The 27,516-nt window shown below is 52.5% G+C and overlaps 1 protein-coding gene across 4 annotated transcripts; it reads right to left on the bottom strand.

Annotated features, from left to right (window-relative positions):
• Positions 1-624: 624 nt before the first annotated feature.
• On the bottom strand, positions 625-27,247 carry CFAP70 (cilia and flagella associated protein 70). 4 transcript variants are annotated; one of them, XM_030957874.1, is made up of 27 exons: positions 27,148-27,247; positions 26,070-26,184; positions 23,636-23,822; positions 23,246-23,341; positions 22,819-22,898; positions 21,611-21,784; positions 21,036-21,218; positions 20,563-20,654; positions 19,422-19,515; positions 18,255-18,389; positions 15,598-15,726; positions 14,461-14,552; positions 12,800-12,860; positions 11,454-11,645; positions 10,678-10,809; positions 9,753-9,878; positions 9,110-9,243; positions 8,890-9,005; positions 8,579-8,734; positions 7,538-7,633; positions 6,779-6,855; positions 5,903-6,055; positions 3,613-3,774; positions 3,357-3,446; positions 1,687-1,788; positions 869-916; positions 625-757 (listed from the first exon to the last, which is right to left on the bottom strand). In XM_030957874.1, exons 2-27 carry the CDS (start codon positions 26,118-26,120, stop codon positions 677-679), a joined length of 3,039 nt encoding a protein of 1,012 aa, XP_030813734.1. In that variant the 5' UTR covers positions 26,121-26,184; positions 27,148-27,247; the 3' UTR covers positions 625-676. The 4 variants fall into 4 exon arrangements, with proteins under 4 accessions (XP_030813734.1, XP_030813735.1, XP_030813737.1 ...); XM_030957875.1 differs by having other exon boundaries at positions 27,189-27,246; XM_030957877.1 differs by lacking the exon at positions 3,357-3,446.
• Positions 27,248-27,516: the final 269 nt, after the last annotated feature.

The following is a 27,516-nucleotide window of genomic DNA, read 5'->3' as shown; positions in this document are numbered from 1 at the left end:
GAATCCAACCAACCCAGCCCGAGTGACATCCCTGTTACCGCCACTCTCCAAACCCACAAGCCCCTCACCCCCGGTACCCCCGTGCTCCGGGTGTCCCCCATCCCCGGCGCCCACCCCGCACTCCGGTGACACCCCCGTCACCGCTGCACTCCGAGCCCCGCCGGAGCTGCCCCGTCCGCGGTGACACCCCGTGCTCCGAACCCCTATCCCCGGTGATGCCGCGGTTCCCACACGCCAGTGACACCCCGTGTCCCCATCCCGGTCACACCCCCATTGCCCCGCGTCCCCCCATCCCCGGTCACACCCCCATTGCCCCGTTTCCCCCCCACCCCATTACCCCGTGTCCCCCCATCCCCGGTCACACCCCCATTACTCCGTGTCCCCCTATTCCCGTGTCCCCCTATTCCCGTGTCCCCCCCATTACCCCCTGTCCCCCCCCGTCCCCGCTGTCGCCCCCGGTCCCCCCCACCTGCCGCCATGGCGCGCGACGCCGGATCAACCGTCCCGCGCGGCTGCAGCCAATCAGCGGCGCGATACCGGCTGTCACGTGATCACGTCCCGCCCCCCAACCCCGCCCCCGGGCGCTGACCCCGCCCCTTCCCCTCCCCGCGGTCGCGACACGATCGCGACAGAGCCGGGCACGGTGGCTCGGGGCAGGGACTTTATGTGCGCGGGGTCAGAGCGAAGGGTCGCCGAAGCCGAAGCGGTGCTGGGCCTCGCGGATCTCCTGCAGCAGCGCGTCGTTCTGCAGGCCGAGCTGCGGGAAAGGGGAGCGCGGTCAGGGCCGGGCTGCGCGGGGCTGCCCGCGACATGCGGTGCTGCTCGGTGCCCCGGCTGCGACACCGGCGGGACAGGGACAGGCACGAACCTTGACGGTGTATTTGTAACACTGCTCTGCCTCCAGCTGCCGCCCGCCCTGCAACACAGCACCGGGGAGTGAATCCTGGGGTGCGTCAGGCAGGAAAAGACCCCGAGAGCATCAAACCCACCCATTCCCCCAGCACTGCCAAGGCCACCACTCAAACATGTCCCCAAGTGCTACATCCAAACGGCTTTTAAATCCCCTAATGCATGGGTACCCACCCCACTGCCCTGGGTAGCTGTGTCAGGGCCTGACCACCCTTCCCATGAAGAAATTCTCCCAATATCCAACCTAAACCTCCCCTGGCACAGCTTGGGGCTCTTTCCCCTTGTCCTGTCCCTGTTCCCCACCACGCTGTCCCCTCCTGTCAGGAGCTGTGCAGAGCCACAAGGTCCCCCCGAGCCTCCTTTGCTCCAGGCTGAGCCCCTTTCCCAGCTCCCTCAGCCTCTCCTGCTGCTCCAGCCCCTTCCCTGGACATGCCCCAGCCTCTCCATGTCTGTCTTGTCATGAGGGGGCCCAGAACTGATCCCAGGATTCAGGGTGCCTCAGCAGTGGCCAGCACCCCAGGAAAGACATGGGATCTCCGTGGAATGCCATTTGTAAGAAGCTCAGCAGGGAGGAGACACCCTGGGGCACTCGGTGCCTCCGGGTGCTGCTTTTGCCATCCAAGCACTCGTTCTCCCCAAGAACAGTCCTCAAACTTTTTATCACAGAGCTCCACACCAGCTCTTCAGGTTCACGAGCAGATGCCAACCCCCTCCAGGAGCCCAACAAACCCCCCATGAACCCCCACCCCATCAGGCTGGCACGGGCTGGGCACTCACCTGCAGGCAGATGAGGGCGAGATACCCCCACACTTCAGCGTTGGTGTTATTTAGGGCATTGGCTTCAGAGAGAGCATCTTCTGCTTCCAGCATCTCTTCCAGCTTGAGGGAGAGAGGAGGCATGGACAAATGACAGAGAGCAGGCAGAAAGGGCTTCCCAACAGTACAGGCATTGTTCTAACAGCACAAGTGCAACAGAAAGCTCCTAGGAGGGCTTCCCTGAGAGAAACATGGGGGAAAGGATTTAGGGCACAGACAAGGAGTCATCCTCAGTGCCAGAGCATCCAGATCTCCAGTCTGGAGCAGGAGCTTCCCACTGCTGACCCCTGTGGGACCACACACTATTTCTAACTTAGCCTCCAGCTGTAAGGAAAGCAGCAGAAACCCCTTCACCTCCAGGAACTGAGTGATCCAGCCCATGAGGAAACATGGCTGTGCTCCTGCTCCCTATTGCTGCTGTGCAGCAGCTCTGGGCATGCAGGGGTAGCTGGTGCCCAGGCCACCACTCACCTCCCTTACCCCATTCCACAGCCTCCCAGGAGGTAAACATTTGGCCAAGGGGGAACAGAAGTTTAAATTCCTTCCTTGCTTGCCTCCTCAGCCAAACTCCCTCGGAGGAAGCTGGTGTCCCTTGGGGAGATACTGCACTGCTGGTGCCTGGGTGTCCTTGGCAGCCCTTCAGAAGTGCTGCATTCCCTTGGACAGGGAAAGCACCGAGATTCCTCCTGCTGACATCCCACCCAGCGCCTTGGTGACATGCAGGCCATGTGCAGGCAGGAGCTCGGAGCAGAGCCCAGATTGTTTGCCATGCCACCCTGGGGAAGGAGGTGCTGCCAGGAGCTGGGAAGAGGGGAAGGATGGCTGTTCTCTGTCACTGTGACATTTTATGAAAATCCTTTCTCTAGGATTTTTCTCCTGAGAAGCTGAGAAGCCTCAGAAAAGAAATGTAAACAATAACTATCTGATGGTTGTGGAACGTGGTCTGGAGATGGTTTACCAGCAGGTGCATCTTTGATTGCTCTCATGTGAATTGTTCTTACTTGATGACCAATCCCAGTCCAGCTGTGTCAGTCTCTCTAGTCAGTCACAATATTTTATTATTCATTCCTTTCTAGCCTTCTGATGAAATCCTGTCTTCTATTCTTTTAATATAGTTTTAGTATATTTAGTATACATATTACATTTTCTTTTAATATAATATATATAACAAAATATAATATATATAATAAAACATAATATATATAATAAAATGTAATATATAATAAAATATAATATATAATATATAATATATAATATATAATATATAATATATAATATATAATATATAATATATAATATATAATATATATAATAAAATAATATGATAAAATATATATATATATATATATAAAAAGTAATAAATCAGCCTTCTGAAAAATGGAGTCAAGATTCTCATCTCTTCCCTCGTCCTGGGGACCCTCAAACACCATCACAGTTCCCAGAGCAGGGGCTGAAGGTGACACCACCCAGGTGCCACGCTGGGGCTGTCACAGCACACGGGACACGATGGCATTTGGGAGCACTGGCTCACAGGCAGCCAAGAGTTGCTTTAAACAAGGGGATCCTGCAAGAGCCAAGCCCTGTGCCACCCAGTGAAGAAGCCCAGAGGACAGGAAGGCAGCTGCACTCACCCTGTAGCAAGCGATGCCCACGCCCAGCCAGGTGAGGCAGGAGGCAGAGTTGTCACAGGCGAGCAGGTAGATGTGCTTGGCCCGGGCATACTGCCAGGAGAGAGACACACACATCCTCTGCAGCACCCCACAGACAGACAGGGCTTTGCCAAACACCCTGTTGCCACGGGGCTCAGACACCCAGTGGCCCCACTGCTGCTGCAGCAGTGATTTGTTCTGTGCTAACTTGCCCTCCACAGCCCTGCTGGCTGCTCACCTCTTTCTCGCCCAGGTAGATGGAGCCCAGGCGCAGGTACACAAAGTGCATATCAGCAGCATCCTCCTCAAAGCTGATCACTCGCTCGTAGCAATCCTTTGCTTTCTCAAAGTCCTTCTGCAGGTAGCACAGGTGCCCTTTCTGAGCCCAGACATTTGGATTCTGTGCACCAAAAACCAGGAGTGAGACATGGATGGGAGAAACACCTGAGGGAGGGCTGGGGCACTGCAAGCAGCAGAAAGGAGGAGCTGAGCAGTGTTCCATTGTGTTATCACAACAACTCCCTGGGCAGTGCTCCAGGCTGGGGACAGTGGGGCTGGAAGCTGCCTGGTGGCAAAGGAAGGACCTGGGGGTGCTGGTTGGGAGCAGCTGAAGCAGAGCCAGGTGTGCCCAGGTGGGCAAGCAGGCCAATGGCCCCTGGCCTGTGTCAGCCATGGTGTGGCTGGCAGGAGCAGGGCAGGGCTTGTGGGCCTGTGCTGGGCACTGGGGGTGCCACAGCTCCAGTGCTGTGTCCAGCTGTGGGGCCCTCAGTTGTGGGAGGACATTGAGGGGCTGGAGGGGGTGCAGGGAAAGGAAGGGAGCACCAGGAGAAGCTGAGGGAGCTGGGAAAGGGCTCAGCCTGGAGAAAAGGAGGCTCAGGGGGACTTTCAGGCTCTGCACAACTCCTGACAGGAGGGGACAGCCAGGTGGGGATCAGGCTCTGCTCCAAGGCAACAGGGACAGGATGAGAGGAAACAGCCTCAAGTTATGCCAAGACAGGTTCAGATTGGATATTGGGAGAATTTCTTCATGGAAAGGGTGGTCAGGCACTGGCACAGCTGCCCAGGGCTGTGGTGGAGGGATTTAAAAGCTGTGTGGATGTGGCACTTGGGGACATTGTTTAATTGTGAACATGGTGGTGCTGGGGAATGGGTGGATTTGATGATCTCAGAGGGCTTTTCCAACCTAAACAATTCCATGATTCTGTGATATCAGGGTTTATGGAGAGAGTTAAGGTCAGTGGGCTGCCTGCAGGACACCAGCAATGGGATCCCCCTCCAGCTCCCTGCCCAGTGTCCTGCCTGCACACAGCATTCCCAGGTGTCATCTTCCCCCTGCTTTCCTTTCACTCTGCCTCCCCAAAGACAGCTCAATAGCAACATTGTTTGTCATGAAACAGAACCTGACTCTCCCACCCAGGGACAGAGGAACAGGATATACCTGAGAGAGAAAAGAATGGCAGATGTAGAGAGGGAGAGGCAGAGAGAGGCTCTGAGATGCTGCCTGCCCGTGCAGGGAGTGACAGGAGGCTGTGACAATGGGCTAACAAGGACAGCAGTGCTGCAGCCACAGCCTGCTGTGACTGCCCTCCCACTGAATGCTCTGGACTGCACTGGAATGGTGAAGTGGGAATGCAGCAGGGGCTCTGGAATGGCGAAGGGGGAATGAAGCAGGGGCTCTGGAATGGTAAAGTGGGAATGCAGCAGGGGCTCTGGAATGGTGAAGGGGGAATGAAGCAGGGGCACTGGAATGGCAAAGGGGGAATGCAGCAGGGGCTCTGGAATGGTGAAGGGGGGATGCAGCAGGGGCACTGGAATGGCGAAGGGGGAATGCAGCAGGGGCTCAGGAATGGCAAAGGGGGAATGCAGCAGGGGCACTGGAATGGTGAAGGGGGAATGCAGCAGGGGCTCTGGAATGGTGAAGGGGGAATGCAGCAGGGGCACTGGAATGGCGAAGGGGAATGCAGCAGGGGCACTGGAATGGCGAGGGGAATGCAGCAGGGCTCAGGATGGCAGGGGAATGCAGCAGGGGCTCAGGAATGGCAAAGGGGGAATGCAGCAGGGGCTCTGGAATGGTGAAGGGGGAATGCAGCAGGGGCACTGGAATGGCAAAGGGGGAATGCAGCAGGGGCACTGGAATGGTGAAGGGGGAATGCAGCAGGGGCACTGGAATGGCAAAGGGGGAATGCAGCAGGGGCACTGGAATGGTGAAGGGGGAATGCAGCAGGGGCACTGGAATGGCAAAGGGGGAATGCAGCAGGGGCTCAGGAATGGCGAAGGGGGAATGCAGCAGGGGCTCTGGAATGGTGAAGGGGGAATGCAGCAGGGGCTCGGGAATGGCAAAGGGGGAATGCAGCAGGGGCTCTGGAATGGTGAAGGGGAATGAAGCAGGGGCTCTGGAATGGCGAAGGGGAAGCGGGGGCTCAATGCAAAGGGGAATGCAGGGGCTCTGGAATGGTGAAGGGGGAATGCAGCAGGGGCTCTGGAATGGTGAAGGGGGAATGCAGCAGGGGCTCGGGGCTCTCACACACCAAGGGCTCGATGCGCACGGCCTCGCGCAGACACTCCTCCCATCTGGGCAGGTCCTCCCGCAGCTGGTAGGTCCAGCCCAGGGCCAGGTAGTAGGCACAGGTGGGGCCTCCCTGAAGGCTCAGCAGCTCGTGGGCCAGTGCCTTGTGAACAAACTGGGGAGGAACAGCACAGGGGGTGGTTAGGGGAGCAGGGACACCATGGACACCCCAGCAGGACAGGGCAGGAGAGCTGACTGACACCTCTCTGACTTCCACAAACAGAAACACAAAGGAAATTTCTTTTTCTCCTCTTTTGAATGTTGGTCTAGTAGAAGGTATCCCTGATCTAGTGGAAAATCTCTCTGCCCAGAGCAGGGGGTTGAAATGAGATGAACTTCAAGGTCCCTTCCAAACCAAACCATTCCAGGATTCCATTTAGTTGCTTTAAGCAACTCTTTCTGCCACGTCAAATTTAGGCAGGCAGCACAATGTGACAACCAGAGATGTCCCAGAGACGACTTGGTAGGACAGGCACATTCCACAGTTGATACAAAAATCCCTCCAGCATCCACAAGTGTCTGAATCACAGGAGTTCAGGCATCTTGGGAGCACCACAATAATGGATCCCATCTCTGAATGCACAGGGCACAGCACCCTGCACCATTTCTGAGCTGCTCTCTGCAGCAGGCAGTGCTGGGCTCTGTGTCCACAGCCAGCATTGTGGGCTCCACACTCTGCCTGGCCACACTTCTGCATCTCTGGGCAGTGGTGGCTTTGCTCCCTCTTGTGCTCAGCCTCTGGAGTAGCCAGGCTCATTCCCTGAGGCCCAGAAAGGGGCTGGCTGGAGCTCTTTGGGAATAACCCAGCCTCCCTCCCCACTCCTCCTGCTAAACTGACCCGGACAGCATTGAATTTCATCAGGAATTCCACTGACTTCATGAAGATTGTGCAGGGAGGTGGCTGAGGTTCTCGAGCTGCAAGAAAATGTGTCTCTGTCAGTTCCAAAGTGGGGTTTTTATTTCTGGAGCCAAAGCAGGTCCTGACATCCCAGTGGAGACAGAAAAATCCCTGCAACATGGAGCAAAACCCAGGAGGTGGCAGGGGAGGCTGAAGCAGAGATTAACTCAGCATTTCTTTCTGAAGGGCTTAAGTTTTGTAGGAGATCTGAAAAGAAATTATACTCTTCACCCACTAATTTTCCAGTCCAAACCTAGAGGAAAAAAGGTGGAAATTTATGAATGATGCTTGTCAGAGACAACTACAGTGAGGCTCCTGCCTCCTCAAAGCAACCAGGGGGCCCTGAGGCACCCAGCAGTGCCATTTCCAGCACCACAGGGGCTGTGGAGGAGGCAGATCCCACACCACACAACCACAGGGGATCCCTAGGGACACTTTAAGAGCTGGCATCTCAGGAGGAAGAAAAGGAAGGTGCAGGGTGCAGTGATGTGAGAGAGAGAGCTGCATTCACCTGCTGGCTGACCACCCTGAGATGTGCTGCTCTGAAAATCAGAGTGAACCTGCTTTGCCTGCAGATTCTCTGGCTCAGGAGAGACAACAGGCCCTGTCAGCATGGGGGCCAGGGCTCACTGCTCCCACATTACTCCCCACCATTCCCTCAGGACCATCTCCCAGCTCTCCCCATCCCCATTCCCAAACCTTCTGGGGCTTCCTGCACTGCTGTAGCCTCTTCCTTGGGTGTCCCACCTTCCACGACCTCTGGTGCTTTGTCAGCTGAGCCATCTGGAATCTTCTCTGCAATGAAACCCCCAAGAACCATTAGGTGGAAAGCCATAAACTTCCCAGTTTAGAACATGATTCCACAAAACAAAAACAAGCAAAGAAAAACTCAAAAAAACCCCCAAAAATCCAAAAAACCCCCAAAAACACACACAAAAAAAAAAAAAAAAAAGAGAGAGAAGAGAGAAAATATAAAAGATCTATCAGGTATTCAAAGCTGGGAAGAAATTTCTTTGCACAAGATTACCATGTGAAGCCAGAAACAGGTATAAATGAGGCAGGATGAGTGGAAAAGCCTCAAGTTGCACCAAGGAGGTCTAAGTTCAATGACAGCAAAAAATTTATTCACAGAAAGGGTGGTCAGGCATTGGAACAGGCTGCCCAGGGCAGTGGTGGAGTCGCCATCCCTGGAAGTGTTCAAAGGCCCTGTGGATGTGACACTGGGGATATGGGCCAGTGATGAACACAGCAGTGCTGGGTTAACAGTTGGACTCGATCTTGGAGGTCCTTTCCAGCCTTAGTCATGCCATGATTCTATGAATATCCCTTTCCTCATAATCAGAAGGGACAAAAACCCGCGTGTGTCACGAGCCTGCCTGCCTGAGGCGCTGTGCATGAGTGGTGATAATGTTAAAAATAAAGCCAGTCAGCATTTCCTGCAGCCTGGCCAAATATTTGGGACTCAGGACAGACAGCCTCAGCTCAGGCTGGACTCAGAGGGGCTCCAAAGGAAGCCTTGGCCTCAGGGTCACTGCCAAGCAGCTGCTTTGCCCTTTGGATTGCTGTGCTGGGAACTCACAGTGACAGCTTCCATGGAATTCTGTTCTAGCTCACAGTCCACATCTTCTACCTTTACCCTTTGTACTTCTCCTGTTAAAAACTCTCCTCTCCTTCCACTGTTCACCACACAGATCCACTCCTCTTGCTGGTGTCAGGGCACCTCCTGGCTTTGTCTGTTACCTGGCTGTGTGCTGGGAGAACTGGGCTTTTTCCCTTCTGCCTCAGCAGCCTCAAGGATTCTCCTCTCCTCCTCAAGCTCAGCTCGCAGGAGCTTCTTGGCCTCACGGAAGCTCCTTTCTGCCTGAATGTAACTATTCTGCAGCTCATAAAACAAACCTGTGGGAGACACAGAGCAGCATCAGCACACACCCAAAGGAAGCAAAATGCTTCCCTTAGCCCTCAGCTTGGAGCAGGGAGAAGAGGACTGAGGGCAGGAACAATGCTTGGCTCCACAGGAATACTTTGAGCACCAGACTGGCTTGGTTTTGTACCTGTGAGGGTCCAGGCTATGATGCTGGATGGCTCCAAGCAGCAGGCATCCTCAAAGAAAATCTCTGCCTCTTCATAGGTTTGCAGCTTGACACACACAATGCCACAGAGCAGCAGGCTGGGGCAGGGGCAGAGCAGTCAGCCTTGCAGGCCCAGCAGTGGTGTGGGGGATACACTCCACACCCTCCCCACCCACCCACCCACACCAGCAGCACTCAGCACCTTTGGACGTGCTGGGGGTCCAGACAAACGGCCTGCTGGAAGCATTCCTGGGCTTTGGTGGCATCCTCATACTGGAGGCAGAAGGCTCCATAGTCCAGCCAGGCCTGGATGCTGCGCTGGTCCCGAGCTATTCTCTGCACAACAGAGATCAGTCATCACTGCAGGCAGGCTCAGCAGAGCCATGGACTGGGCAGGCAATTCTGGAATTACCACAGCTTCCCTGGCCACCCCAGCCCAGCTGAGCAGGATTCAAAACCTTGTCTGTCACATGCAAGGTTGTCCCCTAAATGGGATTGTGCTGGAAGCCCACTTCCTCCAAGCCTTCTCCACCTAACATGTGTCCTCCAGCTCCAGCTGACACCTCCTAGGGCCCAGTGTCCCCAGAACTGACCCAGCACATCCCATTTCCCCTGGCCTCAGTGACCTGGCCAGGGACAATCTCACATCCTGTAGAGAGCAGCATCTCCCTGGGAAATCCCTCCCAAATCCTACTTCAACCTGAGTATCCTGGTGATGCTCAGCTCCTTCCTCCCTCTCTCCAGCACAGTGGGGGCTGGCTGAGCTGTGAGCAGCGGCCCCACTGTGCTGCTGGGCTGTGCCAGCCCTCACAGGTGATGCCAGGAGAGATCTGGGTCTCCCTCACCTGATTGTAGAACAGAGAGGCCAGTTTGAGGTCCTTGTTGGCTTCAGCTTCACGAGCAAAGAGCAAGAGCTGATTCCTGGTCGTGTTGGGTGGAGGGGCAGGAGAAACATCTTCCCCAGACAGGAGCTGGTAGGGAAGGAGACAGTGTTAGCCCTGGGGAAGGGAAGAGTGCTTTGTGTGATCCCAGCATGGCAGCAGGTCCCACACCAGCACTGCACACAGTACAGACCAGTATGGCTGGGGCTGGCACTGGGAAGGGCAAGCTGCTCTGTGCTGGGACACATTCCCACCATTCCCAGGTACCTCTGCCACATAGGCACAGGGCAACATCAATTTTGACAAGGGATGGAGGGACAGGACAAGGGGGAAGGACTTCCCACTGCCAGAGGGCAGGGTTAGATATTGGAAAGGAATTGTTCCCTGTGAGGGTGGACAGGCCCTGGCACAGGGTGCCCAGAGAAGCTGTGGCTGCCCCTGCATCCCTGGCAGTGTCCAGGGCCAGGCTGGATGGGGTTTGGAGCAACCTGAGATAGTGGAAGGTGCCCCTGCCCATGGCAGGGGGTGAATGAGATGAGCTTTAAGGTCCCTTCCAAGCCAAACCTGTCTGTGATGCTATGATTGTTCACAGCATTCCCCAGATCAAAGTGATGACACACTTCAGCGGGACCACTCACTGGTGACCCCAGCTCCTGCTCTGCCCAGCCATCCTCACCATGTGCCAGCTACAGCAGCTTCACCAGTGCCATCTCACACCTCCCCCAGGATTTTGAGCACTGGATCCCTGCCTCGAGTGTGGCTCATGGTCTACAAGTGACAACTCCAGCAGATGAAAGCATGAGCCTGCTTCTGCCTTGAAGGCAACAGTCCTTCCCCTGCCCTGGACCCAGAGTGAAGCCAGGGCCTGAGTGACCCCCATTTCCCCCACCTTGTTCAGGGCCATGTGCATGTGGTCCACGAGGTACACATAGAGCTCACTGAGGAACGCCTGCAGCTGCTCCTTGGTCTCAAACGCTGTGGTCTTCAGGTATTTCTCCCTCACAATCTTCACCACAGAATACTGTGGAGACAAGGGACATTGCACAAGGCAGGTTCCCTCCTGTGCCCCCCACCAGCTCTGTAATCACACACAGAAAGAGCCTGAACCAACTTAGTTCTGAGAAATAAATCCAGCCCACCACTGATAAAAGCAAAAAAAAAAAAAAAAAAAAGCAAGCAAGGGGGATTTCCTTTCCCACCTCCCTGACAGCCTTTAGGGACAGCATGTGGATGGCTCATCTCCTCAGGACAGAGAGGGGGGCTCCAGGAAGAGTGTGGAACCTCCTTTCCCTGCCAGGGCAGACTGGGAATGTGAGAGCAGCCAGCTTTGCCTTTCTCAGGTTATGAGCATGGGGTAAATGCATGTGAGTAGCTCCCATTGATAGGAAGTGCTCTCTTGGTGTGGGACCAAAGCAGCTTGGTGCCTGCTCCATTAGAGGGGAATCCTGTCCCACAGTGCTCACTGCAACAGCTCTAGGTGGCAGGAAAGGATTCTGGAGCACCACATCATCCTGAGTTATCACCATGGAGCAGCATGGTGATAACTCAGTTCCTCACTGAAAACTGAGCACTGAGAACTTTCTCAGTGAGGAAATCTCAGTTCCTCACTGAGAAAGTGTCTGGACAAAACAAGTAGGAAAGCAAAAAGCACAAAGGAGTCTTCACCTTAAGCTGTTCCTTAAAAGCAAAATATTTCCCAGAGGTGTTGAGCTCGTAGTTGAGCTGACGTTTCTGTTCCTCCATGGTTTCGTGGTCCATCACTCCCTGGTCAAGCAGCTGCTTCCCAAAAAGCTCATGGTACTCCCTCAGGATGGCAACAGCAACATTGGTGACACGTTTGTGATAATCTTCCACCACCTAGGAAAGAAATAAATAAATTTCACAAGCCACTTATGCAATCAACCTTGATATGTATTTGATTTGCCACAGCCCACGCCTCCCATTAACTCCACCTGACTCAGGTCTCAATTAGTCTGTCACACATCCTTTCCTGTCCACACCTGAGGGCTGAGAAAATATCTGCAGGTAAACATAAAAGAGCTCCTCCCTGCTAGGATTTTCCATCACAACCCAGTATTCCAGTCACTGCTATCTCTCCTATAGCAATATAATTGGCTGTGAGTAAAATACATCTCATTTACTGGGAGCCTTGAAACCCATGGTCAGCCCTCTTCAGCAGAACCTGTCATCTCCATAATCTTGATCCTCAAAAATTCTTGGTGACCTGAGAAAGCTCAGGGCTGATTCTGTTCAGATTTGTCTGAGTCTGACGCAGCACAGGGGCTGCTCTGAGACAAGGAACTGTTGGGACTGCCCAGGATATAAATGTAAGGTGCTGGTAGCCTCTTTTCCCAGCATCCCATTTCCTTCCAAACATCCCCCCATGGCTGCCTTCCCTCCCTTTGCTCCATCTCTTCATGGCTTCCATTTGAATGGGTGTTAACACGAGTGATGGATGGGTTCCCAAGGCACACTGCTGTGGAGATAACCCATACAGAAATTTCCTTTTCTGTGTGTTTCATAGAATATGTTGAATTGGAAGGGATCCACAAGGATCAAGTCCAGCTCCTGGCCCTGCACAGACACACCAACAATCCCACCCTGGGCATCCCTGGCAGTGTTGTCCAAACACTCCTGGAATTCTGGCAGCCTTGGGGCTGTGCCCATTCCCTGGGGAGCCTGGGCAGTGCCCAGCCACTCTTTTCCTAAAATCCATTAAAACCTCCCCTGACACAGCTCCAGCTGCTCACAGAGAGCAGAGATTGAAGCTGCCCTTTGTGAGGAAGCTGCAGACCCCAATGAGCTCCACCCTCAGTCTCTCTTCTCCTGGCTGAACATTCCAAGTGACCTCACACTCCTCATATTTCCCTATTCCCTTCTAGACCCTTCACCACCTTTGCGGCCCTGCACCCCTGATCTCTTCAAACCTCATCCCCATGTTGCTGTGGGCTGGGAATGAAGGCTCTGAGGGCAGGGTGGGGTGGCAGGATGGTGGGAAGGCTCACACGTACCTTCTTGGCTCCTTCTGTCTGCGGGGCCAGCGCAGGGCGGGGAGGAATCAGCTCCTTGACCCTGTCAGTGGGAGCAGAGGAGAATCAGCAGAGCCACTGCCAGGGGTGCTGGCTTGTGTAGTGTGAGGGCTCCAGCCTGCCATCGTGTCCATGAGACACTTCACAGGCCCCTGAGAGGAAACCTGAAATCTCAGACCAAGAGTGAACAGGTCCCTACAACTGATGGTTGTGCCTTGTCAGGACAGGGTTAACATTCATTGCCAACCCAAACTGCTCTCCTGGAGCAGCAGAGCTGTATCTTGGAGCTCCTGGTTCTGCAGAACAGGTGTAAGGAAGGAACCAGCCTGAGGAAAGCTCTGTAGAATTGATCCATCAGTTCCAACACTGCCCAGTTTGGCTGTGGCACCCTTGGCCACACATCGACCCCCGGACACCAACCTCAGACCCCCAGACACCACCCAGCCCTGCCTGGGCCTCTGTGCAGTTACAATGACCTTCCATTAGGATTAGCATATTTTTAACTAAGATTTTATTAAGGTGAGGGTGGCTGAGCACTGGGGCAGGATTCTCTGTGGAGTCTCCTTCCCTTGGTATACCCAAAAAGCATCTGCACACAGAGTAATGTGCTCTGGGGAGCCCCAGTTGAACATGAACATTGGTCTAGGTGACCTTCAGGGGTCACTTGCAAACTGAATCATTCTGGGATTCTGGAATTAAAGTCCCTGGTGCCAAACCAGCCTTAATTAATTTAATTTTTTTTCACTATTTCCTGCTTGCTGGACTCCAGAACACCCTCAGTCCTCAGAACACGATCCATCCACCAAGCCAAGGTGCCACAGGCTTGTTCAAGGAGGAGTGACACTGAATCCACACACATTGCAGAAGAGTAGAAATGTATAAAATAGGGCAGGAAAAGATCTGTTCTGAGAGGGGTTCACCTTCCTCAGCCTGTTCCTCCTGGGAGACAGCAGGGAGCAGTGAGGACAACACATATACCTTCAATGGATGACATTCCTGTTTGAGAGATATAAACCTGCACCTCTTATACCTTATTCATCTGCTGCATTTTCTTTTTTTTTTTTTCATTCCATAAATTAGGTGTTTTATGGCTTTCTAACCCATAACAGAGCAGGGCTGCCACTGGACAGGAACTGAAATCTCAATGCAGAAGAGATGAAAGAGCAGCTCTGCAGCAGAACAACATGAAAACTAACATAAAAGCTGAGGGATGGGTAAAACATTGTGAAAAAACTTCTGTAAAGCTAAAAATGAGAGAATGCTCTGGTGAAGCAACAGCAGCACTACCCAGGGCAGTCCACGCTGGTGGCCAGGACTGACCAAGCCACTGAACATCACATGCAAGAGGCAAGCACATGGGGATTAGAGGGAAACAAAGCCCAGACAGGAACACAGACACTGCTGTGCTGCTCTGGTGTCTCTTGTTTTGAGAGGAATGGCAGGAGATGCCAGCTGGGATGAACAAGTGTTTTCCCAACACACCAGATGCCACGTCTAAAGCAGTCTGGCCAAATCCTCCCCCTGATTCCTGTGGGCTTTGTCTCAGGCCCTCTTTATGGAGTATTCCAAGGGGGGTTTGCTGTACAAGCCTCTCTCCAGCCTGCAGAGAGGAGCTGTCAGCCCCACAGCCCATCCTTACGCACCGCTGGACCAGCTCCTCCCGCAGCCGCTTTGGGACCAAGGGCCTGTCCAGCTTTATCTCCATCACCAGGAACGTTCCTGCCTCGCTGTATTGCTGTGGAGAGAAACATTGCTCCCTGTGTCGTGCTGTCTGCAGCCAGTGCTGGCACAGTGAAATACTGAGCACACAGCCACATATCCCCCAGCTGCAGAGATCCAGCTTGTTTTATAAGCCGCCCTCAGAATGAGTTACAGCAAAATCCAGCTCGAGAAACCAGGCTAGGGAAAAGGAGAGAGCCCAGATAATCAATCTGCCTGCAGAATGAATGTGCATTCCAGAGCAAGAAGCCAAAATATGAAGGGATAATTTAAATAAATGCATGACAATTTACAGAGACCTTCTAGCCCAGTGTGCCAGCCTGCTCTCCAGGTGGACCTTGCTGGAAGAACTCTGGGACAACATCTACGTAAAACATCCCTTGTCCAACTCACTCTTGAGGAATCTAATTGTGTGAAAGGTGTGAGACACCAGCACCGTGATGCTCTACAGTCTCTCCTTCTCTTTGGAGAGACATAATTACCTGTCCTTCAAGGCTGAGATTTGTGACATTTTCAGATTCTCCAGTGCCATCTGACAAGTGGATTTTGGATAGGCTGAGTAACTCTTAGGAAAAATAAAAGATGTCTCTTGTTTCAGACTCAATAAATCTCAAATCTTTGCAAGTTCAAGCAGCACATCCTAGGACTTCAGATAAGGGAAAGCTGCATCATCCTTACAAGAAGCAGCTCCAATGTCTGCTCTCTGTGACCAGTGACAGGACCTTAGAGAATGGCTGGAGCTGTGCCAGGGATGGGTTAGGTTGGATGTCAGGGAAAGATTCTTCCCACAGAGGGTGGTTGGGCACTGTCACGACCCCAAGGCTACCAGAGCTCCAGGAGTACTTGGACAACACTGTCAGGCACAGGGTGGGATTGTTGGGGTGCCTGTGCATGAGGCCAGGAGTTGGACTCATGGTCCTTGTGGATCCCTTCATGTGGAGAAGATTCTATCAGTCTAGGATAAGGAGTATCTCTCATCCACCCCTGGTTCCTGTGTGTCCCAGCTTCCTGTGACACAGAACCAGAGCAACCATGGTGCCATGTACCTCCCCAGACCTTACCATGGCATTGGAATCTTCCTTCTGAGACTTATTGGGAGCAGCTTTGCTGGAAGGAGGGGTCCCCAGGCTTCCCTTGCCCAGACTGAGCTGTGACCTGCGATCCCGGAAAATACTGTACTGAACTCTGGTCTGAAAAATAGAGACAATCAAGGGACAAAGCAGGCTTCCTCACTCATTTGCCTTAACCTCTCTCATCACAAAACACACTGTCAGGGTCTTAAATACCTTAAGAGTTTTGTAACCTCATTCTCTCCTCCTAGAGTTCAGCTGCTGGTGCTCCAGCCCAGCTCTGATCCTGTGTAGCTGTGAAGCCTCAGGTCAGACTATGACACTCAGTGGGGGTTTCTCCATGTTCCCTCAAAGAGCTGTGTTTTCACTGAGGACTGGCCCTTGATCCTTGCCTGAGATATGTGCTGAATGTGCTGGAATCCAGATCCATGATCCTGAATTCCTGGTGGGATCCTAGACCTGTCCCCAGCTATGGATGTGCCTGGTGATGAGGGCTGCTGGATGAATCTGGCTTCTCTCACCAGGCCTGCTCCACACATTTTTGGGGGTCCCCACCTGCCTGACAGCATCCCTTGGCTCCCAGCTCATTTTCTAGTGTGGAGCTGATACCCTGACACACATCAGGGAATTGCAAGGAATAAGTTTGTTAGACTTTGGTTTTTTATATTTTTTTTGGAGTAAAATTTTTTTTTTTTTTTTTGGATAAATGTGTTTTTATTATTGGAGTGAGATTTTAAAAAAAAATAAGTTTTTTTTTTATTATTTTAAAAAATTTTTTTTTTAAAAAAAGAAAAAAAAAAAAAAATAAAAATTTAATTTTAAAAAAAAAACTTTAAGAAAGAGGAAAAAAAAAAAAAAAGAGAAAAAGAAGTAGAGAGTAATAAATAAAAAATAATTTATTGATATATAAAAAAAAAAAAAAGAAAAAAAAAAAAAAAAAAAAACAAAAAAAAAAATGTATTTATTTTTTTTTAAAATAAGGAAAAAAGGGGAAGGGGGGGGAAAAAAAAAAAAAAAAAAGGGGAGGAGAGAAAAAAAAAAAAAAAAATAAAATGTTTAATTTTTTTTAAGAGAAAAAAAAAAAAATTAAAAAAAAATAAAAAAAAAATTTTTTTATTTTTTTTTTTTTAAAAAAAAACATTATTTTAGGAAGAAGGGAGAGAGAGGGGAGAGAGAGAGAAAAGAAAAAAAAGACACTTTTTTACACTGTAATTTGTGTTTACACAGTATTTGACCACCCAGACATGCTGTTCCCTCCCACACATCCTGGTTACAGGAATTGGGCTAGCAAGAGTTATGGGTTCCTGGGTAGAGAACGGAGCAGCTGTAGGGAAACTCCTTAGACCAAGAGGCAACCCAAAGCACCTGGGGAGTAAGAAGGACTTCACTTGTGACAGATAAATGGCACAGGACAGGCAGCACCATTCAGCCAAGAGGTCATTATTCATGGCAGGGAAGCAGAGCCCAGCAGACACAGTCATGCCCAGCCCAGCTCTGCAGCAGCCAGTGGGAGCAGGGAGGCAGGAGAAGGGCTGGAATTCACCCAGCCCCTGCACCTGGACCACAGCCCCACAGGGAACATGGGGGGTAAAACCAGGCTGTGCATCTGCCCTCCTGAAACAAGCTCAGGTCTGTTCCAGGAGGGAGAGACTGTGGGAAAATGGAGATGTAACTGTCACTCTTAGTAACAGAGAGAGAAAAACGAAAAGACAAATAAACCTCGGTGAGCTGGAGCTGAAAGAGCCCCAGTGACAGCTTTTTTGGTGGTTGCCGGGGGTAACGCAATCCTTTTAAAGCCACTGTTTGCTCTTCCCAGCAACACCCTTCCCTTGCCCATGTTCCAGCCTGGGGAGAGTGGATCATGCTGGCATAGGAGGGAGTGGAGTGAGATTCAAAGCCTCTCTCAGCCCCCAGACCTACTCACTCCCCCCTAGAAATCTGCCTTGGAAAAACCTGTACCTAAAAGCTGTATCATTAATTTTCTCCATCACCAGAAGGGCACTCAAGGTTCAGATCCAGCTCCAGCTAGCACACTGTCCACCCTGCCTGCTCCCAAACACCCCCTGTCCATCCTGCCTGCTCCCAAACACCCTCCTGCCTTCACTGTCTGCTCCCAAACACCCTCTGTCCACTGCCTCTCCTCCCAAACACCCTCTGTCCACTGTCCCTGCTCCCAAACACCCTCTGTCCACCTGCCTGCTCCCAAACACTCCCTGCCTTCACTGCCTGCTCCCAAATATCCTCTGTCCACTCTGTCTGCTCCCAAACACCCTCTGTCCATCCTGCCTGCTCCCAAACACCCCTGTCCATCCTGCCTGCTCCCAAACACCCCTGTCCACCCTGCCTGCTCCCAAACACCCCCTGTTCACCCTGCCTGCTCCCAAACACCCCCTGTCCACTGTGCCTGCTCCAAACACCCCCTGTCCATCGCCTGCCCCAAAAAACCCCACCCTGCTCCCAAACACCCCCTGTCCTTCTGCCTGCTCCCAAACACCCTCTGTCCACCCTGCCTGCTCCCAAACACCCTCTGCCACTGTCCCTGCTCCCAAACACCCTCTGCCTACTGTGCCTGCTCCCAAACACCCTCTGCCACTGTGCCTGCTCCCAAGCCCCCAGTGCAGAGCTGGAGCAGAGCCTGCTGCTCTCACCTTCTCAAACACCTCGCTGTCCTCGTAGTTGAAGACACGGAAGGCCCCTCGGATCTGCGTCACCCCAGGGCACAGCAAATGCATCATGTTGACATATGCCACACCATGGAAGGCAATCGGCTTGTCCTCATCTTTCTGGAAACACAGAGCAAGGGACTGAGATCCTGAACAGGCTGTTATTCTCCTTAAGGGAACAAGGTCACCAATCTCATTAAGAGAAGGCCACATAGCAAACTGATGCACCTGATGAGCCCATGGTTCTGTCACTGGCATGCAGCCGAGACAACCTGGATGAATACACTGGAGTCATTCCATATGTAGAATATTAATTTTATCCCAATCCCCGTGGGGCAGCTTTTCTCTCTAATTCTTGCACTGTGTTGTTCCTCAGGATGGTCTTGTTGAGATACAGCTGGAAGATTATCAGCTGTGTGTGGTTGGAAACCCAGGTGACCCTACCAGAGCTGTGCATCTCAGGCTGGACAGACACCAAGTGGCTTAGGAGGTGTGGGAGGCCTGGCTAGAAGGATCATCATCAGAGCTGCAAAATCCTGGCACTGTGAGTGCTGAAAGGGATTTACACCAACTTATATAGCTTTGCCCTGGGATAGATTAGGAGCTCTCACACAATCATCTGCCAGGAGCAGAACCATTCTCTAAGGGGCTGTTTCTCTGTTAAACCACCCTGGTTTAGATGCAAAAGCATAACTTACCTACAGCCTGAGAAAGAATGCAAGAACTTCCTCAAGCTGTTTCAAAATCCCACTGGCCACCGATCAGCTCAATTGAAAGAATTACTTTCAATTCTCTTCAGAGCCAGGCTGGACAAGCCTCTGAGCCACCTGCTCTAGTGGAAAGTGTCCCTGCCTGTGGCAGGGGGCTGGAAGGAGGTGGAGCCCGGGGTCCCTTCCAACCCAAACTATTCTGTGATTTGAAAAGTCACCCTGTCCTCTTTCCAGTGAGCTACCACAGATCATCAGTGAGAGCTATAAGGAAAAAATATGACTCTGTAATTATTTAACAGCCCTATAAAGCTGATTTTTCACAAAGCCTCCTGCTCTCTGACTCACTTTGGCAGCCTCAAGGCCGATTTTGCTATCACAAAGGGCTCAAGAGGAAAATGCCTGCTAATGTAATGCTATTCCACAAGCCAGACCCCACTTTTACCTTGTCAGGTTTGCTGGTTTTCCCCTTGCCACCTGAGGACATCCTGCAGAGCTCCACGGGCCAGTGGCGGCGCTCGGCAATGCACATCTGCAGGCTGGGCACAAAGGATGCAGGATGCACTGAGGAGAGGCAGAAACCCAGCTGGAGAGCCCCACCACCCTCCTCTGTGCCCCAGCAGCTCCCCTTGGGTTTGCCCCATCCTATTCCCTCAGCAAACAGCCTCAGACCATGGGAACACTGTGATTTGGGGCAAGCTGGGCACATTTTCTGCTCTATCCACTGCTGCGTGCATTTATGGCACAGCCAGCTTTAAAACAACAGTGAGAGCAACACATTGGGCTTTCTCTCTCCCCCAGTTACTTCAGAAATAAGTAAGAAGGAATGTGATTAACTTTGGTATAAAACCTGAATTGTACAGAGCACGTGGATCCTGAGCTTGCATTCAAAGTGGCTGGTGACTCTGACACCAGCAGGCAGGTGGATGGATGTGTAGGGGAAAGAATTTAAAAAATCAAATGAGATAGAAGTGAGTATCTCCACACAAGGAGTAATTTGGCTGTGAAATGCACAGCCATGATGCAGCTGAGGCCAGAAAATAGCAGGATTCAAAGATAAATAGAACACTCATCCTGATCGTGAGCATATCTGGAGCTGCTAAAGGCAACACTTATCCAATAAAAAAGCAAATGAAGAGTGCCCACATGGAGTGAAAGGTTTGAATGTATTTGGGATTCAGTAAAAACTTAATTAGCAGCTCAGAGGAGAGCTGTGGATGCCACTCTAGTCCAGGTCTGCTCACCATAACTTCTGCCCCTTCCTTCCAGCCATGCAGGGACCAGCCCCCAGCCCCAGCTGCTGGCAGCAGGAGAGAGCATTTGTGGCCTGGAGATAGCAGCTCCAGACAATTCATCTTTTCCCAGCACAGCAGAACAAAGCTGCTGCCAGCAGCTCAAGGCACTTCAAGAGCCGTGCCCTTGCTCAGGTGAATGCTTGTGGCCAAGAGACAGTCACAGCAGCCATGGCAGGTGGGGCAGAGGCACAGTTTGACCCCTAAGTGGTCTCCAAGAGCAGCTGCATGTTGCAGCTCCTTGCCTCAGGTCACTCTGAGCATGTTCTGGGCTGGGTTGCTCAGGTCCCTTACACGGCCACGGCATCAGCATCCAGGAAACAGCGCGTTTCCATGTCCCACACGACCCTCCTCGAGCTCTCGGCCTGTGTCCTGAATTCCTTGTCCTGTGAGAAACAACGTGCAGTCAAACTCCACAGCCTGCATCATCCTCAAAAGTGTCCCCAGGAGAGAATGTGAGTCAGACAGAGGTGTCCAAGTGCCCAAAGGCAGGCCAGCCCCGCAGAGAGGCTGACAGCCCTTCCTGCAGACACCATCAGCGTTAAGTGCCTGGCTCACGGGAGATAACCCAGCTCAGTGTGGGTGTTTCCTGGGACCAGACCTGCCACATTCTCCCTTGGGATGTCTCCAGCAGTGAGTCAGTATGTCTGCTGCCCCAGGAGAACCACCTCTGTGCTGGACACTGCACAGTGACCACCCACCTCCCTCTCATACCAAGTCTCTCCATCCCTCCTGGTTCTCTTCTAAACTTGCCAGTCCTTCCTCACCTCACTTCTGTTGAGGTCTCCATCCTCATCCTCATAGGGCCCACCAACAATGAAGGAGTCAGGTATGTTCAGAGCATCAGGGGCCAGGATGGGGCCAACGGGCCAGTTTTTGGGCCGGGGAAATGGTTCTTTTTCACCATCAGCCTTCAGGATGCCATTCTTGAAGAGCAATGGCAATTCTTTCTAGAGACACAGGAGAAAAAAAGGATTTGCATTTCTAACAGGAGCAGGAGCAAGAGCCAGCTGCTCCAAGCTGGGATAACAAAGCAAAGCAACAGTACAGGGTGCCTGGCTCGGAAAATGCACTCCACCGCACGCATACAAAGAATGGAATAAAAATAAAGAGCCACGTGGAAAAAGCCCTGCCAGTTTGAATCCAAATCTTTCCAAACAGACCTTTGTTTGTGTTAAAGAAACACATCACGCCACAGAGACTCTGAGACCTCCCAACAAAGGCTGCTGGTGCACAAGCACGGAAGCTGTGCACCCCATGTGCCTGGACACTTGTTCCTTGGGGTGGGAGAACAACCCAAACCCAGCCAAACCCCCTGTCACTGTGCCTGGGCCATTCTCACCTCACCAGCTGCTGGCATTTGCAAGCAAACCATGTAGTTTTGCTGGGCATCAGCAGTAAAGGCTTCAGGGACAGAATAAGCTGCCTCCACAGTGATGCTCAGGAGGTTCCCACTTGAGAACTGGGTGGCAGACAGCAGGAGCTCTTTGGTGCTCACTATCACTTCAAGGCCAGCCTGTGAGACAAAGATAAAATCGAGCCAGTAAACAATCATAGCTTGCCAGCTCTTAGGGAGAAGCAAGCAGAAACCCAAGGCCAGAACATATAATGTTATCTTGTGCCTCATCTTCGATGTAAAAGAAAACAGCCCAGCACAGGAAAGGAATCTCAGGACCAATTTGGCTCAATTGTGGTGTTTGTTTGTTTAAATCACAGCCTGGCTGAGGTATGGCACATGCCCCAAGGGTCTCATAAAATGAGCTGTGGAGAAAGAGGCAGGGTCTCATGAAAGGAGCCACAGAGAAAGAACATCAAGGGTGGAAAATTATGCTTTTCTCCTGGTGATTCAGAGAGCCACAGCTTTGCCTCTGCCCTATCTCCATGCTCTGTGTGCAGCCTTTAATTACCTGTCCCAGCCCTGGATGGATGGTGTGTGAGGGAAAACCAGCTGGTCAGCATTTATTACCTGTCCTCCCTAATGAGTGCCCCCCCCCACCTTGCTCACTGTGAACTCCTCTTAAACACAGAGCTGTTAATGGGATATCCACCCCTCCAGTTTGCTCCCGGTGCTCACTGCAGGCAGGCTCAGCAGCAAAATTGGACACATTTTCCCAGCCTCATACTTCATTCCCTGTTTTAGTCACTGGGTACTTTGCAACCTGCTGAATGAATAAGGACCTTGCAGGAAAGGCAGTCAGAGTTTGTACAATAATGGACTCAGACATTTCGTCTGCAGAAAGGAAGGCTAATAAAGCTGGGCAGGTGACCCTGCCGCTGCCTTTTGGGGGTTTTCAGCACTGTGCTTTCCATCTTTGTTATTTTTTGCAGAGCAATTGGGGAGCTGCACACATTAACATTTCCCAGCACGACCTCACCTATCAGAGGGAAGCAGGGACAGACGTCAGAGGGAGCGGGAAAGGCCTCCAAGCCTGTAACATATAGGGCTGTACCACATCCGTGATGAGCCAGGCAGCTGAGTCATGCTCTCCCTCCCATTAAAAAGCAGCAGAGAGCTGAATGAGGGAAGGAACAGTTCCAAATTCCACATACCGTGGCCTCAGGGCAAAGCTTCGCTGATGGGGAGGCAGGCACTGCATACAAAGGAGCTAAGACCTTCAGTGAATGCACTCCTGGGAAGAAACAGGAATGAGAACAGCCTGAAGTGAGACCCTCTGCAAAGAATCACAGTCATGGAATGATCTGGGTTGGAAGGGACCTTAAAGATCACCTTGTTCCAGCCCCCTGCCATGGGCAGGAACACCTTACATGAGGCAAAATCATGGTTCTGAATTTTGATTTCATTTGGAATGAATTCTGAATTCTGAGCTACTCTCGCTCCCCTGAATCAGATTTTGCAGAGCTATGAAGGTTACTTTGTCCAAAGGAGATAAATTGTAGTCAGGGGTCAATAAGCAGAGATCAGAAAGTGCCAGGGAGCAATGAGTGGTCATGGAGGCTGTAAAACTCAATGTTGTACCTTGCAGCAGAGGTAGAAGGTCCACCACAGCTTGGGCAAGAGGAGTGATTTTCTCTGGTTTTTTCTTGTCCTTTGATGTCACTTCTAGCAGTGTCACTAGGGAGATAAAAAGAGAGGAGCTGGCAGAATTCCTTGGACCAGCAGGTCAGGCACCAGGGAGGGTCTGTGCGAGCTCTGGCACAAGCTCCTCTTCACCTCCCAAGGCTGACAAGCACAGCAAAGCCAAAGGAGCACGGGCCAACGTGAAAGGGGATTCTTCCAGCTGGCTGAGATGGACAAGAAGCGCTGAGAGCCTCCCAGCACTGCTGCTGAAGTGCTATTCCTGAACCAGTGACTGCTGCAGCCACAGCACCCAGCTCCAAGGTGGGAGATCTGGCACCAGCTACTTACAGAGCACTGGTTTCTGCACAAGGACGTCCAAGGAGTTGGGCCCATCGGGGCTGTACTCAAAGCTGGTGCTGAAGTCGTACTCTGCTGTCCCATCTGGCAGCACATGAGTCTTGGAGGAGTCTCCCAGGACTGCTCCGTTGTACTCCACACGCACCAACGTATAAAGCAAGCTGCTTTTGAGAGTTTTCTGTCAAAAAAAAAAAGAGCTCAGAGAGCAGCTGGCTCTGCAGCAGCATCCCAGGATCAGAGTTCCTCTGGCAGCAGCTCAGGTCAGCGACCAGGACAGGGCTCACTTGTGGGAACCTGCTCCACCAGAGGAATGAGGAAGAGGAGCAGAGCTTGGCCACACTGAGACCTCACCATTCCCTGTCTTTAGGAGGGAAATTTCCTGTTTCACCATGCTGTGATGCCCCAAAGATTATCAGGAGCTGTGGCAAGGGAGATAGAGAGGTTCAGGCTTCACCTCAGGAAAGGCGCATCTAAAACAAATCCCCAAATACTCCACTGATATTTTTGTACTTCCAGGAAGCTTGAGACCTTTGCTGTCTCCTAAGAAAGCAGCTCCTGAGCTACATGGATGAGCTCACAGGATACCTGTGGATGTCGTATGGTGCAAAATGTCCTGAAATGGACAAGAGAAAACAGCCTCGAGTTGTGCCAGGGGAGGTTTAGGTTAGGGAATATATTAGGGAAAATTCATTCACTGTAAGGGTGCTCAGGCACTGGCACAGGTTCCTCAGGGAAGTGGAGGAGTTCCCATTCCTGCAAGTGTTCAAAGGACACGTGCAGGAACGTGGCACTTGGGAACATGCTTTAGTGGTGTCCTTGGCAGTGCTGGGTTAAATGTTGGACTTGATGGTCTCAGAAGCCTTTTCCAACCTACATGATTCTTGGAAATCAAAGGAAGGGCTCCAGCAAGCTCTTAGGGAGCTCTGCAATTTGTTGTTACACCACCTTCATACCACTTGCTTTAAGCAGAGATGAGGAGATTCCAATTTTACTTTGAATTTCAAATGTCTGAACAGAGGGGCTTAAACAGGGCTGGAGAGGAACAGAGAGGGCACAGCACATGGCAGTGGGGACCCACAGGGGCAGCACCGGGCACCTCCACAGCACAGGAAGGGCTGGGCAGCAGGTACCAAAGGGCTCCCTGCAGCAGAAACACAGTTCAGCTCTCAATCCACAGAGAAGGGGCTGAACACAAGGACCATTGTACCCAAACCCAGCTTTTCCTTAGTGCTGAGCCACAGGGATGCCTAACCCACCCTCAGCTCCCTCTCTCCCTGTCACTGGGGTAATTAGTTCCATGCTGGTTCTTACACAAAAAGAGATCTCTTTCACTTGGTTTTAATTTTCAGCCCTTCTCACTGTCTCCTTGAGCATACATCCTATGAATGGCTAAACAGAAGAATCCAATTAACCTTTCCCTGTACCATTAATTATCCAAGACTCCTCTCTCATCCTTCTCTACATTGCCTCTAATTAAGCAGATTCCACACTTATAGCTAGAAGTGGATTCCACATTCTTACAGCCGGGTTTTTTTCATCCTGTTGCTGTGATTATTGCCCTTTTGTAACCCCCCCTCCCTTTTGCACAGCCCTTTCTCACGGTGGAGCAATCAGAAGCAGAAAGCAACATTCCAGATGCAATCAATCCAGCAGCCTTTTCTTCCCAGCATTGTTTATCCCCCTCTCACCTCAAACCTCACCTAAGCTGCTGTTTGCTGAATCCATCAGTGTAAGAGGTACTTCAATACTACAATGTGAAAGCCTCAAGCAGGTGCTTTTGGATTGCTTTTTCTGTCTGCTGCTGGAGCAGAAGCAGGGATTTGCATTTTTTCTGCTTGCAGCAGGAGCTGAGCTTCTCCTCCACATTCCCTCCCAAATGCCAGTTCCTCTGGAAGACTTTAAGGACAGCTGGGTGCATCACATGGAAATCACAGCAGTGGTGGTTTGATTGGCACCAGCTCATAGCCTTGAACTGGATCCACTGCCTTTTTAAAACCAGAGCTACCTATTGCTTTCAATGATTTAAACAGCTGGAGCTGGGATGAAAATCTGGCTTTACACCCAAGATGTGGTCCTTTCACAGGTTTTTGTCTCACTGATCACATTTTGGCTGTGTTTTGCTTAAAAAACCTGCCATTTCCATACAGTTAGAGGAGGCAGAGAGGTACATTTCACCCCATTATCTGTGGCCTGCTGCTAGGGAGGTGTGTTCCCCAATTTATGTGCCTCACAAGATTGTTCCTCTGTGTGAACTCCTCAGCAGGGAGGAGGAAGCCACAGTGTGGCATTGCTGAACCTCTGATACTCCCACCACTCCTTCCTTTAGCCTTATCACCCCCTGCCTGCTCTCACAGGGGATCCCTGTGCACACAGAATTGCTCTGGCCTTGTTTATTAAATGAGTAGAGATATTTTCAGAACTTTACCAGGTCCTGTGCACTCACGACTGTGATCTGTACTGGTATGGGCTGTGACATCCTGGGAAGAGCTGCAGCAGCAGGCTCCTTCCTACCAGTCAGCCCCGCAGGGACCTCCTCGGCTCTGCAGGAGAAAGAATGAGGAAAGAAACATGAAACTGCTCCATTCCTCTCCCAGATACCTCTGCAGGACACAGCAGTGCGGGCTGCAAGCGCTATTCAGGGCTTGGCTGTCAAAACACCATTGAATGCACAGGGCTTTGGCAGTGACGAATCTCTCACGAGGTGCAGGGGGAGGACTGGGAAAAATGTAATGTGAAAATTATCCATCTCTGTAAGCTTCACCCAGCTGCTGCTCCCAGGAAAGGTTTGTTGTGCCAGGCTGCTCTCAGCTCCCAGTACATCCCTGGCTTTCTTTTACTCCCTTTTTAAGTTAATGGTGACCCCATAGGCTAAAGGCTGGCGGCCACCAGCTGTCCCCTCATGGCTCCCAAATGCTGTGGGGACCTGGCTCCTTCTGCTCCTCAGGTTTGTGAAACCCTCAGAATACCCTCAGGGCTCCTCAGGAACCCCACAGCCCCCTCACCTCACACCCCCAGGGCCTGACAGCCCCCTCAGGGCAGCATTGATGGGCTGGGGGCTCCTCTCACCCTGGTGTGTCCTGCAGCCCCTCAGCCCCGGGCCTGGCGGTTCTCCTGCCCCAGAACGGTCCTGCAGCCCCTCACTGACCCGGGGGTCTGCAGCAGCCCCTCACCCCCAGGTCTGGCGGTTCTCAGAACGGTCCTGCCCCAGAACGGTCCTGCAGCCCCTCACCGACAGTCCCGGGGGTCTCCTAGAGCCCCTCAGCCCCAGGCCTGGCGGCTCTCCTGCCCCAGAACGGTCCTGCAGCCCCTCACCGACGGTCCCGCGGGTCTTCCCGACCTGGTGCGCACCAACAGCCCCCGAACCCCGGGCCTAGGCGCTCTGCTGGCTTGAGGGCTCCTCACCCACGGACCTGAAAGCTCTCCTGCCCCAGAATGGTCCTGCAGCCCCCTCACCCACAGCTCTGGAGGCCCTCCCGCCCCGGGGGGATCCTGCAGCCCCTCACCGGGAGCCCGCCGGGGCACCGTGCGGCGCCGGGGCTCGAACCTGCGGCTTGCCCGCCTCGGCGGAGGGCTCGCGTCCCAGCACCGCAGCGACGCGGCGGCTCCCGCAGGCCCCCGAAACCTCGCGGGACCCCGGCCCAGCCCCGCGTGTTGGGGGCGTGCCCGTGAGGCCACAGCCGCCGCCATGATGGGTGTGGGCAGCCCTCACCAGCCCCCGGTGGGGCCGGGTCCCCTCGAGCCGTCCGCTGTGAGCGGGCGGTGCTCTCCGGCCATCATGTCCCCCTTTGCAGCCTGGTGTGCCTGGCTCTGCATCCCAGAGCCCACTGCCGGCCTCCGCCCCGGCTGGCACAGGCGGTGGTGCCCACCCAGGC

The sequence above is a fragment of the Camarhynchus parvulus genome, chromosome 14 (assembly GCF_901933205.1).
Source record: "Camarhynchus parvulus chromosome 14, STF_HiC, whole genome shotgun sequence".
Lineage (NCBI taxonomy): Eukaryota > Metazoa > Chordata > Aves > Passeriformes > Thraupidae > Camarhynchus > Camarhynchus parvulus.
The sequence above is the reverse complement of the archived record's forward strand: the minus strand, read 5'-3'. Positions and strand labels throughout refer to the sequence as shown.

Excerpts from the sequence above, each read along its gene's own strand:
- CFAP70 (XM_030957874.1), bottom strand. The coding sequence starts at position 26,120 with ATGTCACAGCCCATACCAGTACAGATCACAGTCGTGAGTGCACAGGAC. Across the intron at positions 23,823-26,069 it reads TCGTGAGTGCACAGGACCTG|AAAACTCTCAAAAGCAGCTT; the intron begins GTAAAGTTCTGA and ends TTTTTTTGACAG. Across the intron at positions 8,735-8,889 it reads CATAGCCTGGACCCTCACAG|GTTTGTTTTATGAGCTGCAG; the intron begins GTACAAAACCAA and ends TGTCTCCCACAG.